General features: G+C 38.6%; 1 protein-coding gene across 3 annotated transcripts in view; it reads left to right on the forward strand.

The window, feature by feature from the left end:
- CTNNA2 (catenin alpha 2) overlaps positions 1-14,593 on the forward strand; it is a 462,414-nt gene that overhangs the window by 100,592 nt on the left and 347,229 nt on the right. For all 3 annotated transcript variants that reach the window (XM_048304875.1, XM_048304874.1, XM_048304876.1), the window contains exon 4: positions 11,313-11,479. In XM_048304875.1, coding sequence (XP_048160832.1) covers positions 11,313-11,479 — 167 coding nt within the window. The remainder of the gene's footprint in view (positions 1-11,312; positions 11,480-14,593) is intronic.

The raw sequence follows: 14,593 nt of genomic DNA on the forward strand, positions 1-14,593 counted from the left end.
TAAAATGTCAACTTCTGACAGTTGTCAAAAATAAAATTATACTCACAAACTGAAAGTTCTAGAAATAGTGTTTCTTCCATAAATATTTGACTTGAATATTAAAATCAAATCCCAAAATTACTGCTTGTTCTTTTAGAAGAAATATTACTGTTAGTAGGGGTTTTATTTGAGAATTATTGCAGAAATGCAGCACAGTTAAAAGAAAAAAAAAATCCCTCTCAAGGGATTGTAACTAGGCCATGTTTTGCAGTAAATATTTAACTCCGCCACCCATTAGTGTGCATGAAATTTCTGAATTCAGGTCAAATTTGGAGAATAGTTTCACTAGGATTTAAATTAAGAAAATTAGTAAAAGAAAAAAATAAGATCTTACAAATTGGAATAGCTACCACAGGCAGTTATCTTGCCCTGTTCTGTCTTCCAGTAGTAATTCCCAAACTGGGTAGGCTTAATCCACAGTGAGTAAATCCTCAGCAGCATTTAATGTACAGCCTTTTCATTTAAGTTTTGAGCTAACCACGAGCAATGTTCTGCAAGGAGATTTCCCCCCATGCGTGAAATCTATATTTGTGTCCCCTCTGTGCGTAATTCAATGTGCAGATTGGAGCTGAAGTCTCTGACCCTTCAGAACAGTTCTGTGAAGCTGCAGAGCACCATGGGGTGAGCATCTCGACCTCCCCTTTTGAAGCTGTTCTGATTTATGTGTTACTGAAACATCCTCTGAGTCACAGCCGAGTGCTGGAAATGAAACCGCTGTTGATTCATTAGGCAGAAATTCTGAACTGAAATTCTTTTTCTTCAACATTAAAAAAAAAAAAAAAGGAAGAAGGAAATAAAAAAGGAAAAGTTTGAGTCACCCTTTGAACTGGAAAATCAGTTGTTTTAGTCTGTTGGATCAAAAGTATTTGGAAGGAAATTCCTTTTAGCTTGGCACAGGAGTGACCTCAGATGACTGTATAGGTCAGTGAAGTTTTTAGCAGAGCAAAGGAACTGAGAGTTTCACCAGCTGTCTAATGGTGGATAGGGAAACTGGTGGGAGATCTGGAATGGTGCAGAGACTTTGTCTGGGATATTTAAATTGGGAAGTAGCTTATTGAAGGGAGAAAGAGTCAAGGGGATGAGCTTGAGATTTGGTCATTGCTTTATGCTTCTGTCACTGAACAGTGAATTTTCAGTCTTTCAAAAACTAACTGGAAAATTTCAAGAGTGACTTTGTCATGTTTAACACATGCAGAAAAAAAATAAATCACTAACAAACTTTGACAATAAGATTTTGTTCTGTTGACTAAGTTTTGCAAAGGAATTCAGTTTTAAAAACCAAGGTTTTCCGTGCTCAGAATGTAATTGTAAATACTGCTGTGATTCATCTAACATATGGGAATCTTGGGTTTGGATCCATGTTACCAGGATTATTTCTGCTTCATTAAAAGGGGGAATGGCCTTAAATTGAAGGAGGGCAGGTTTAGATTAGATGTTAGGGGAAAATCATCCATGTGCGGGTGATGAGGCCCTGGCACGAGTTGCCCAGAGAAGCTGTGGTTGCCACAGGCGGCCCCGCTCCAGGAGAGCAGAGGCTCTTCCGTTCATGGCGACTTCTGCAGAAGGCGGAAGCTCCGCTTCGGAGGTGGTTGTTTTGGGTTTGCAACTGTAGCCGCTGGTAAAGATGCATTTTACAGTTAGAAACTGTTTCGAGGTGAATTTTGCAAACTCTGGCAGCAGCGAGAAAAGCGAGCAAGTTCCTGGGGTCAGGCCACCATGCGCCTGTGGGGACAGCCCGGTGCTTTTACCGCCACACACCATAGCGGCTGTGGCAGAGCCTGCAAATGGCAGGAGCAAGTGGCGGCAGCTGCACGGACCCCACATGACCGAGCAAGGTTTTGTCTGCCTCTAGAACTGCTCTGTGGGATCCTGCCTTTCTGGTACGGATTGCCGCCATCTTCTCTCTTTGTTCCTGGAGCCTGCAGTCGCCATTTTGGAGGGGAAGGGTGTGACGCCATCTTCCCTTTGTCCCTCAGCCTCAGACAGGCGCCATCTTGGGAAGGGTAATTCCGGCATTTCGGGTCTCTCCTTGTTCCCGTGGAGTTCTTAAAATTTGGCAGTTTTGCATCTAGCAGTTATGTACTGTTATTTTTTGCCCGATGCTGTTCCCTTTGTTAGTAAACTGTTGTTTTTTTCACTTATATCTACTCATGTTCATTCGTTATCGGTGGAAAGGAATTGGTTGGAAATAAGGGGAGGTGACTCATTTTTGAGTGCCCACCTTTTAAAATGGTCTTAAACCAAGACACTGCCCTATCCCTGGAAGTGTTCAAGGCCAGGTTGGATAGGGTTTGGAGCAACCTGGTCTGATGGAGGGTGCCCCGTCCATGGCAGGGGGTAGAACGAGATGAGCTTTAGGGTTCCTTCCAACTCAAACCATTCCATGATTCTGTGGTTACCCAATGGCATTTAATGAGAAAGATACAATCAGTCCTCGGAGCACTAAATTTTATCTGAATGCCTTCCTTGCCCCCTGCTCAGTCCTCCTATTTGCCTACAGTACAGTACGTTTTGTTCTGTCTTCTTTATTTTTGACTGCATTTTCCATGGCAGTCATCCAACTTCTAAAGTTATATAAAAGCTTCTTTCTCCCATACAGATTAGGCTTTAATTTTGAATATGGTTTCAGAAAGTGCTATTTGATGAGAGGAGTATTAAAAGTGACAGCATGAAAATTTGAAATACACTTCCTAATATCTGAGTCCTAAAAGATGCTTAGTCAGTTTATAAAAGGCTTTAATTTATTGCCTTTCCATTTACCATTTTGAACATGTCTTCGTCTGAAGTACATTATTCACATACTATAAAGGCCAGTAATACTTTACAGAGTGAGTGAATATAAAATGTTATTAAATAACAGGTGCTGCTTTCCTCAGAGAAGTGTCAAATTATAGCATTCTGATCTCCAGCTATCTTGTTCTCTCTGTTTTAATCCCTTTATCAGCGACAGATCCTTTTTAGACTTCAGATCTGAGAGATATTCCAACTGCTGTTTATATATGAACATTGGAAAAGGAGCCTGTTCTGTAAAGCTGATGGAATTTAGAATTATTTTTATGTCTACTAAAAATAAAATTGTAGGCTCTCCACTGATTGTGATTTGGGATGTTTGCAAATCTCATTCGTCCGTAATCGTTCCAATTGACTTTCAGAGATGTGTTGCCTTTTTTTCTTTTTGGTATTTTAGTTGCAGATAAGTCAGTTTTTAACCTGTGTTCATATTATGTGATTTCTGCAGTATGTGATGACATATATGTGTTTTTTCTTTAAAAAATATATCACCTCTACTTCCTTTCACCTGTTTGTGGTTGACTTTATGGTTTTAAATTGCTCCTTATTTTATTTATTTGGCTGGAACGTGGGTAAAAAAGGAGAGTCTGTGACTTTTGTGAAAAGGAACAGGCAGCTCAGGAGAGCTACAAGGATGTTTGCAGGTCATGCAGGGAGAAAATGGCAAGGGCCAAAGCCCAGCTAGAACTGAAACCTGGCTACTGCCGTAAAAAATACAATAAAAAAGTATTCTATAAATGCATTAGTGACAGGAGTAGAACCAATTTTGGGGGCTTCATTCTGCTCCCTTCCCTGCCCTTCAGCTCAGAGCTCTGGGTACCTGGAGGACAACTGCTCTTACTGTTGGGAGACTGAGGCAAAGAAGGAATTTAGTACCTCAGCCTTTTCCTCATCCTTTGTTGAGTGGGTTTCGCTCTGCATCCAGTAAAGGATGGAGATTGTGGAATCATGGAATGGCTTGGGATGAAAGGGACCTTAGAGCTCATCTAGTTCCAACACTGCCATGAGCAGGGACACCTTCCACTAGACCAGGTTGCTCAGTGCCAGCTCCAGCCTTGATTGCCCTCAGCCTCGCTTCTGCCATGCCCAGGTATCTAACACTCAACCATAGTTTTTTCTCTTAGCTATACAGACTTAGACTAATGATCATTTCTTTCTGTTCTCATTACAAATCTAATGATAATCATGTCTTGTTTAGTAGCCTTCTCCTGTGGACAACAGCAGTCTGCCTTTCTGTGTGTTGATGGAGGGCTATGGATTAGTTTTGTGTTTTGATCTCTGCACTGGAATGTAAATTCACACCATGAAGCTCAGTTATCTCATTATCTCTCTGCACAGAAGCTCTTGCAGTTTTTAAACATTCAAGCAATGAGTATAGTTATAAAAAGGAGCTCTTGTATTCACACATAGGTGTCACTGCATGTATGTGAATTCCCATTAAAACTGGCAATTAAGTGTTAGGATACTAAAATGTTGCCAAGTCAGAATTCAGTGAAAAGCTGCTGTAGTCTTTGAAAATTAATTTTTAAACGTAATTCCCAATTTTGGAAAGATAAACTTAATTTTCATGTAGGCTGATGCTTTGAGCATGATTTTTAAATCCTTGGTAAGTTGTTTATGGTGAAAAAATAACTGCATTGGATTTCAAATATAGGATATCATAAGCAATGTGTGCAGATTATATGAACAAATAGAAATTAAATAACTTAGATTTTTAGTAGTGCTCTTGTACCTGCTATCTGTTTCTGTGTGTAAACCTGTAAATGCTTTCTTTATATTGTTTGTTGTCTATTTCATGTTTTTCTTACTGTAAGCCTATACCGTAGATTTTCCCTGTGCTGATGACTCTCCCTGGTCTGCTTTTCTCCTTTCTTATGCTCTCTCATACTGGAGTATCTTTCTAAATTTCTCTACTTAAATTTTTCCTGTTGTTTTCTGGCTTAGCTGCAAACCCCTCAATTGTCCAACATTAACCTGCCTGTTCTCTTAATCCCAGTTGAGGTTGTGGGAAGGGGTTTTTTTTACTTTTAGCTCTGTTTGTTCCCCAGATTCAGCAGGCGCTTCCTGCTTCTCTCACTGCTTCTCTCAAGACATTCAGGTAGGATCTAAGTGTAAGGAAAGGCATAAATTAGCAGTAAAACAAAAGTGACCCTTAAAACAACTAGGGATCTGATAATCCACTGAACTGATCAATCTCATCATCAATCCTTTCCCCTCCTCACAGTGCTTCCCATGAGCTGACATTAGCAACTTGCTGCTCCTTCTTTTTCACAGATCACTGGGATTTTTTGATAAATTTTGTTATGAAAATGCATCTTGCTGGAAAATATCAACCCTTTGAACTGAAGCTTATCTCAAAAAATATCAGTTTCAAATAAACTCTTCATTGGGTATTTTTTATTTTCATGTGATAATAGAGAGTGATGGAACTGATTCTAATTATGATTTTGAACTTAGTTCACAGTGCCTTGGGCACAGATAGAATCTACCCTCGAACTTGCTTTCCTGTATTTGTGAGCCTCTTCAAGCCCCAGAATGAAAATAATATCCAGAATGATGGAATCTCTGTGCCTAGTGCTGAATGCTGTAGTCATTTTCTTGGAGTGCCTCCTTTTCCATTCCTGCTAGGAAATCTTGGGTGTTTTTCAAATGCTGTTCACTTCTATACCTGATATGTTAAATTTATTAATGACAGTTCTATTTAAATTAATAAATTGTTATACAGAAACCCAGTAAATGATTAAATTCAAGATGTTAATCACTAGGACTTAGAGATTTTTCTTTCTTTGTTTGTCTTCATTTTAGTCCTTTTTTACAATAATGATTTTAATAAGTATACCATGCACACTTCACCAGAAAGACGACAACTTTTCCTACCATTTTCCACTGTAGTTTCTTGTTTAGGTGATGAACTATTGTAATAATTGAGAGTGTGCTTCTTGATGCAACTCTGCAGCATTTGGGTAAAGAAGAAAATACTTATTTTAATTAGGGATCTCAAATTTTTAGTATAAACATAGAAATTGTGGAAAAATCGCTAGCTGAACTTCTAACTGATAGGACAAGGGAGAAGAGCTTTCAACTGTGAGTAGATTTAGATGGGATATTGGGAAGAAATTGTTCCCTGTGAGGGTGGGGAGGCCCTGGCACAGGTTGCCCAGAGAAGCTGTGGCAGCCCCTGGATCCCTGGAAGTGTCCAGGGCCAGGTTGGACAGGGCTTGGTGAAACCTGGGATAGTGGAAGGTGTCCCTGCACATGGCAGGGGGTGGAACAAGATGGTCTTTTAAGGTTTCTTCCAACCCAAACCATTCCGTGATTCCGTGTTTTAGTAGAACATCATAGTTCAGCATCGTGACTTTTGTCAGGATGCAAATGAAGCCACGTTATAATTCAGTTGAGCTTGAGTTTTCAGATCTGCCTCTGTATTTATGGAAATCTTAAGAGGTCCACTGTGTTTACATGTTCCTAACCACAGTGTTGAACATCTAAAATGCTCATGTTGGTGTTCACTGAACTCTCCAGTTCAGTGAAGGCAGATCAGTTTAGTGTGTTCTTGAAGGGTGTTAATCCATTGAGTAACTGATCTGCAGACAAAGAGGGATTAGAAATGCTAATGTATCCTCACATCCCAAACAATTTAATTTTGAATTGAAATTTAATTGGTGTTTTATTGTACTTAAGTGTATCAGTGATGTTCCAAATGCACTATTAATCTGACTATTAATTAGAAAAGTTCTTTCTAAAACATAACGTTCATGGATAAATTGTCTTACATTGCCATAGATATGTGGATAAATATCTTAGAAGTTCTGTATTCTTGCTATTTTCTGTCCCTCAGGAAAGGAGTAGTTGGGTTAACTAAAATTACATATTTTAATGATCCCTGAAGTGAATGATGTGGTGTGTTCTTGGATCTAAGAGAGAGCATTGAATCCAAAATACCTACTAGATTTAAGGATATCTGTTGTACTTTAAAATGCAGAGTGAATCATCTTCCATTGCTCTGCCTAAATGTCAAATGTAAAGTGAGTCAAATTTAAGCGAACTGGATTGTCTGTACGATCAATTCCAGAGAGACACAGCTCTAGGAACAGAAATGTGATGGGAAAAGATGGGGCTTGATCAGAGATGGCCTTTTCTGGCCTTGAAATCCATTAAAACGATGAGAACAGTGGTCATTCTCCCACAGATGGAGAGCGAAATCCCAGCTGCAAGTGGGAGAGGAAGTGAGTTCAGGGAACATAGTAAAGATGTAGAAAAAAGGTATTAAGGAAAGGGAAGACTAAGCTGCCGTTTGTTTGAAGCTTTTGGAATTCTGAATAAAAGGCATAGTTATATGTAGTAATATACAGCATGAAAATACAAATCCTCTGCAAATTACTTCCCACATTCTGATAACGTCAAACAGAGGTTAATACTGAAATGAACATGTTCAGTTATGGAGACTGGATTTTCAAGTACTGTAAACAAAATACGATGTTTTAAGAGATGTGGTAAATAATCAATGTGATTAATAAGGTAGGAGAAATATAGACAGTGAGAAACCAACCACCCAAGACCAGATTAAGTTCATTATTCCTTAAGTGTGACTGTTGAGATGTGTACTGGGATGGACAGTGCATGGTACTATTCTATTTGGTGAATTTCTAGATGAATCCAAAGGGGATAAAATTGCAGAGCTTTGCATCCTGAAGGGTTTGCTTTTGTTTCTTAACAAGACAACATCCATGATGAAAGGATTAAAAATCTGCTTATATAATTTAAATATGCCTTATTAACAATTATGTGTTGTTCAAATCTATCATATCATCAATTAGTGTAATCCTCACTGTTTTATATGGAATCTGCAACTCAGTTTGGGTCAATATATTATTATAATTTAGGATAGCTTCATAACAGTGCTTTTGCTCTAATTACAAGGAGAACACTCTAAAATACTTCCATTATGTCATGGATCAGTTGTTCTGTCTTTTTAATCTTGAACATGTAGAACAAAAGGAAAAATCTAAAAGAAATGGATTAATGAGACTGTAGCTTTATTAATTAGTTCCATTTGAGAACTGCTCAGGAGTGGTGCATCCAATCAATTTGTCATTGTTCTGTTAATTATTTCCAGGTGTTTGGTGTTTTTATTGTCAGCATCCCTTACTGATCATAGCTGTTCTCTAGATTGCTGCTCTGTGCTCTTCTATCTCTTAATAAACACTTCAAGGCTTTGTAAAAAATGGCATTTCCTCTGTCTATTAACCATTGTAAGCCTTGGTTCATTCCTTTCCTCATAGGTAGACGTTTTACCTTAAGTCTGCTCATGAAATTCCAGTAGCTTTTTTGGGTGACCTTTGCAATCGTCTGTTGATAGATTTTTGCAGTTGTTGAGCTCTTGGGAACATGGTGGGATTGTTGGGGTGTCCTTTGTAGGGCCAGGTGCTGGACTCAGTGATCCTTACAGTTCCTACTCAGGATATTTTGTGATTCCATGAGTATTTCTCATAGCTGCAAATGGTCCTAGAAACCTGCAGTTCTTATCATTTGTACTCCAGAAGCAGAATTGTTTCATGGGGCTGCTGTAATGATTATAGAAGTGGATATTGTGTGCAATTAGAGGGGACTGATGTACTGCCTTTAATCTATCAGGATTCCACACAACAATGCACAAAGCTAAAAAGGGACAATAGGAACAAGAGTGGAAGAAGAACACAGTGAAACTGAAGGACAAAGGGGGCATGAGAAGAAATTGATTTAAATTATCTACAAATACAGGCAGCATGGCATTAAAGTGCTTCTAATGAAAAGAGTCACATTCTGGAGTTCATTTTGGAATGAGATTCCTACTTCACATAGGATTAATTGGGGTTAAATGTCTGAGCTGTTTCTAAAATGGCAGCTTGATAAGTTTAAGAGTGTAGCTATTACCATATTAAGATTGTTATTAATTATGTTATCACACAACTGACTGCAGTGGCAAGGAAGCAGACCTGATGACTTTAGATGTCTGTGTTTCTTGTGTTGAGCCAATTTTCACTGAAAGGAATTTAATATAGATTACAGAACAACTTGAAATGAATTTGGAAAGAAATGGATAACTGAATGTAGGGTTGACTTTTCCCAGATAAAAAGGTTTCTCTAAAAAATAATTGGGCTAGCTGAAGCTCCAGTATTACCTTTAGCCTAAGAGTGGTTTGATACCACTGCTGTAGGAGGATTAAAATGTGTTAATTGGCACTGAAACAGACAAGTCTTCGTCCCCGTAACTGCTAGTGGTTATTAGGTTCTAAATTATGAGCGACTAGATCCTTTTAAGTGTTAAACAACCTGCTGTGAACTTTTATACTCATACTTTCTTGGTTTGCTTATTTGATGATGTCTATTTAATACTTTTTGCTTAATTATTTTGGAATTTATTTCACCTAATGTGAGGTTTCTAAGGCTAAATATCTAATCCAAACTCTTTTAACTGTTTGTTTGGTTTTTTCCTTTTGACCCTCTGTGCATTTTCCCTCTGCCCATGAGCATTGATTTTCAAATCTTTTTGCTAGGGGTATCTCCTTGGATATTCAAGTCTAAGAAGATAGTTTTCCTTCTTGCTTTCCAGGTGCCACTGGCTGATTATCAAATATTGTTTCTTCCATAGTCCAATATAAGTATTTATCTGAAGCTACACACTGCTAATTTGGAAGAAAATGGTAAAATCTCGTCAGCATCAAAATGAAAGTTAAGCAGTTTGCAAGCATCTAATTCCAAAATCCAACCTTGCTGTGGCTGCCATTTCAGCTTGGATTTCTCTGAAATTCAGTACTTTCACTTACGAGAGTTTTGTTGCTGGATGCTTGGAATCACTTCCATCTCATCTGAATCCAGTTTAGAGCTTAAATAAGGGAAAGCCTTGCTGGGATTTCACATGGTTGTGTGTGCCCCCTTGGGTTCAATCAGCTCAATACGCTCCAAGAGTGCATTTTGGAGCAAACTCTCTACGCAAAACTGGGATAGTTGGTTTCCCTCAACAAATAATTGAAGGGAAGATGATGCCTTACCATGTTACACTGGTTAGATGACCAGTGTTAAATTCCCAAGTTAGGAAACTCACATCTAGCCCTTGCTCGCATGCTGGGCTCTCAGCTGTTCTGTGGTTGCTCTCAACCTTCCCTTATACATGAAATATTTGAGTCATTGACTCATACCACTACTACTACTACTACTACTACTACTACTACTATAGAAGTTTCATTCCCAATTTTTAGCTCACTTTCAGCCAAGAGTTGTGGATAAATTTTTCAAATAACTGTTTGAATTAAAGTATGTGTTAGAAAAATGTCTTTGAATTCCTTGCTCCTAGTTTCAGTGATTCTTGGCACACAGGTAAAATGCACGGGAAGACAGGGACAGTAAACTGTGGTCCTCCTCCACAGAACCCTTATTTTCTGTTTTACCTTGAATTTCAGCTCTGTGATGCTGAGCAATATAACATTTAAGTATGTTTAGAAATTTGGTTTGTTCTCTTTTTATCTGGCAATAATTGTTTGTTAATTGCTTCCCAAGAAATTCATAGAGAGTTTTGCCAGCCTTATGGAAAGCTAAGAGGAATATGTAGTCTTAAAAATGAGCCATTTGAATTTTATTTTGAAATTGTATATTATCAGCTTATCATCCTGTGGGAGATACCTTCCACATTATCCAAGATGCACTGCTTGCAAATTATAATATGAACATGCAGTCCTAATGATAAATACAATAAGGAAAAGAGTTCTGATGGGAATTAATCACTGTGGCCATCTTAAATCTCTCCCCCACTATTTGCACTGTCTTATGGGAAGTTTTGCCATCTGGAATTTTTTTTTAATGTTGTTCTAATGGTCTTAAACCCAATGTAAATATGCTTTGATTCCACATTAGAAGTACTTTCTTTCTGAGTTTATGCAGTGGAGACAAAAAGGATTCTTTTTAACAACAGCAAAGGTTGGTTTTTTTTTGAATCTTTGAATCGTAGCCAGGCTAGGAGAGGTGGAGTTGTTCAGCCTGGAGAAGAAAAGGCTCCAGGGAGACCTTCCAGTGCCTTCCAGTGCCTAAAGGGACTCCAGGAGAGCTGAAGATGAACTTGGGACAAGGGTTTGGAGTGACAGGACGGGGGAATGGCTTCCCACTGCCAGAGAGCAGGGATGGATGGGATATTGGGAAGAAATTCTTCCCTGTGAGGGTGGGGAGGCCCTGGCACAGGGTGTCCAGAGAAGCTGTGGCTGCCCCTGGATCCCTGGAAGTGTCCAAGGCCAGGTTGGACAGGGCTTGGAGCAACCTGGGATAGTGGGAGGTGTCCCTGGGGTGGAACTGGATGGTCTTTAAGGCCCCTTCCAACCCAAGGGTTTTGTTGTTCTACGATTTTTTCCCAACAGCACTTAGCTTAGCTTCTAGTGAGTTATTTATACTTCCGGAAAATAACAAATGCAAGGCTCAAAGCTAACCCAAGTGACCATTTGTGTTCCCAATCCCAGGAGAAACAATGCGGATTGCCTCGTCGGAGTTCGCGGACGACCCCTGCTCCTCGGTGAAGAGGGGCACCATGGTGCGCGCTGCCCGGGCCCTGCTCTCGGCCGTCACTCGCCTGCTCATCCTGGCTGACATGGCTGATGTCATGAGGCTCCTCTCACACCTCAAAATCGTAGGCATTTTTCACCTTCTCTGTTGGATTTGTGTGCTTTGCGTGTGGTAAAACGGGATAAATCAATTAGGAATGTAACCGCCCACATTCCTTAGTCTCCACTGTGTTTTCATAAAGTGCTGGTAAGAGGTAGGAGTTAACACATTTCTGCATTAGTCTGATTCATTTTCTAGTTCTGCAGAAATTAATATTTGGGCACTTGAAGCAAAATTTGTGAGATATCTTCAGTGACTGGACTCATGCTGCTGTTAAACAGCTCTCTGACCTGACCTGAAGCATTTACTCCCCTCACATCTTGTCCCAGTGGTTATGTTCCCAGTACTGCTGTCTTCTGTTTAGGTACTATAGTTGTCTACTCTTCTTTTTTTCTCTTCATGACTTCTGGATATATCTAAAGATTGAATGTTTAATTTGGAGTGAGACAACAGTACAACTGTCTTACCAAAGAATAAAGAGGAACTAAAAATTGTCAGATAGTTTGGACAGATTTATATTCACTTTTGATTGTCACCATTCCCATTTTTATACAGGAGTATTAAAAAGATTTTCGGTTGAAACTGGGAAATACATTTTTCCACCCTGCCTAGCTGTTGCACTGTTATATTTTTATTGCATAAACAAATCAACAAAAACCTTTGAAACAAAACAAAATTGTGCAGAAAATAATATACAGAGTATTTAAAGCCTGCCGAGTGCATGTGTGAGTTTAACAGAGGAGATGGAGAGTTGGTTCTTTTTAGCAACTGTTCAAAAAATACTTTCTTTTTTTTTTTTTTAAATTTGTCATTTTAACAGTGTAACTGTACAGCAATCTCATGTTCTGGAAAAACAGTGAGAACCCTTCAACTTGCAAACTGTGCAGATAACCTGAATAGCTGGAAAACAGTTTCCATAAGGAAAGAGGCCGATTTTTCAGCACAGGTTCTAGTGAGCTCTGCTTTAATGAGTAAAATGCTGCTCTCAGAATTGTCAGCACGTGGCTCTGGTTACGTGCAGTGTAAGCAGTGTCTCTCTCAAATATGCGTTTAATTTTTCCTCTCTATAGTGCTCCATGGAACTGTAATTCAAATTGTCCATTCCTAGCAAGGCCAACACTTGAATATCATAAACAACAGTTTTTTTCTGAACATTATGATGAAAATTTGTGTTCAAGCTCTTTCATAGGCGAAGAGAAATGTTCTGTAAAATACAAATGTCCAATGCTGGTTTGTAAGTGGGTGTATTTACTTGCACAGTTTACACCCTGGATTTGCAAGGGCAGTGTCTGGCAGTGTGGTTTGTAATCTCTGCATTTATCTGATGTTATTAAAAGTTCTGTTTCCAAGAAGTCAGCAATCTCTGTTTTGAGCAAAATTCAGCATAAGGACCTTAACTCTGAATTTCATTTTCATGTTAAAAAGGGTAATTTATTTCTGAGAATTCAACATGTAAATATCCTTATCTTACCACTTTACAATGCTAACTACTTTTAGACAAATAAATTACTAGGGGAAAATATGGTTATACTATACAAAATTGATGAAGGAACAGCTCATCTATTGACTCAAAGGTAACCTTCAAAGACGTGTGTAAGTTACCCATAAAATTAATGAACTAAAATAATTCTGCATGTCAGAGTAATGAAGCCTGATTTATGCTGAATTGTGCTGTAATCAGTTTCCTCTGAAAGCATGTCAGAGGCTTCCCAGGAAATGGTGCATTTTAAGTAGTGTTTTAGAGGGAATATATGCAGGTGCTTTCTGGAAGGGCTCTTGGTCATTGCATTCAGGTTATCTTTTTGCACTACTAAAATTAGAAATAGTGGTTATTGCAGAAGCTTTTGTAACACATTTAAAAACCATGTACCACTATTAGTATGTGGTCATGCACATAGAGAATTATGAATCTCTTGTAATTAACTCCAGGCTGGTTAATCAGAGGAACAGATCTATTCAGCTGAGTCGTGTTTTCCCAAGGATAGAGAACTTGCTCCAATATGAATTTGTTAAAAAGAAATCACAATAATAAAAACTAAAATATCATTAAAAAGGGGCTTGTGCTCCTGTCCTTTCTAGTATTTCTCATAACTGATTTCTTCATTTTGGAATCTGTGGTCTTGAGCCCTGACTGACACGATAGAGTATGATCAGCATCTTTGGAAATCTGATTATCAGAGTGGAATCTGTGACAAATTTTTCAGGAATTCTATTTAATATGGAGCAGGACTTAGAAAAACGTATGTCAGTTCATCATGTCTGTGCGTAGCATTACAAACATATTGAAGATGAAACTTCTAGTGTAAATGTTTCTTGATAAGAAAGGAAAATGTTTGTATTTTGCAAGAAGTTCTTGCATGCTTTTGCAATTTGTGTCATTGGTAAGGCAGTCAGTTCATTTTTAGAAAACATTGTTCTCCTTAAGAGCAAAAGAAGAGGTAATTTGGATTCGGAATAAGTTTGAAGCTTGTAAATCTGCAGTAACTTGGTTGATAATTTCCAATGTAACAGCTATGAATTTATGTTCCTGAATTATGCATTTTCCAATAGACATGTATGAGTTTGCTACTCTATTGCCCTGTAATTTGTAAATCTGCAGTAAGTAGGTAAAAGCCCAAAATAAAAATATAGTCTCAGTGGTAAGAAAACACAGAGCAACTCAAGCAATAAAAGACAGGTTCTGCACATAATTGTGCCTTTCTAAACTATTAAACACCAGCTACTGCTGAATTTATTGATTCCCAGCAGTATCTGGAGAGCTGCAAACCTCTGCTTATGCACAGGAGCTTGTCCCCATCCCAGTAAGCCCTTTCCTTTTGGGGGAACATCTGTTATGCATGTTCTTATGAACTGCAGCAACAGCTTTTACCAAGAGGGAGCAGTAGAATCTTTTCAGTTCTCAATGTTTTTGCTTGGAATTGTGTTTTTATCTTGTGAGGAAGAGAAGTACAACTCTGAGTTCCCATCTAGTCACAGTAATGTTTCCTTTACTTATTGCATGAAAAGAGCATTTTATCCCTTCAGATATTTTTTCTTGCTTTGCATAAAGTTTCACAATACATTTGTTGGATCAACTTGTTGGTATAACTGGGGTTTTATATCTTTGCCTGTTAGCTGCAGCATGACTGAGTAAGTGCGG

This window comes from Corvus hawaiiensis, chromosome 5 (genome assembly GCF_020740725.1).
Source record: "Corvus hawaiiensis isolate bCorHaw1 chromosome 5, bCorHaw1.pri.cur, whole genome shotgun sequence".
NCBI classification, from domain to species: Eukaryota; Metazoa; Chordata; class Aves; order Passeriformes; family Corvidae; genus Corvus; species Corvus hawaiiensis.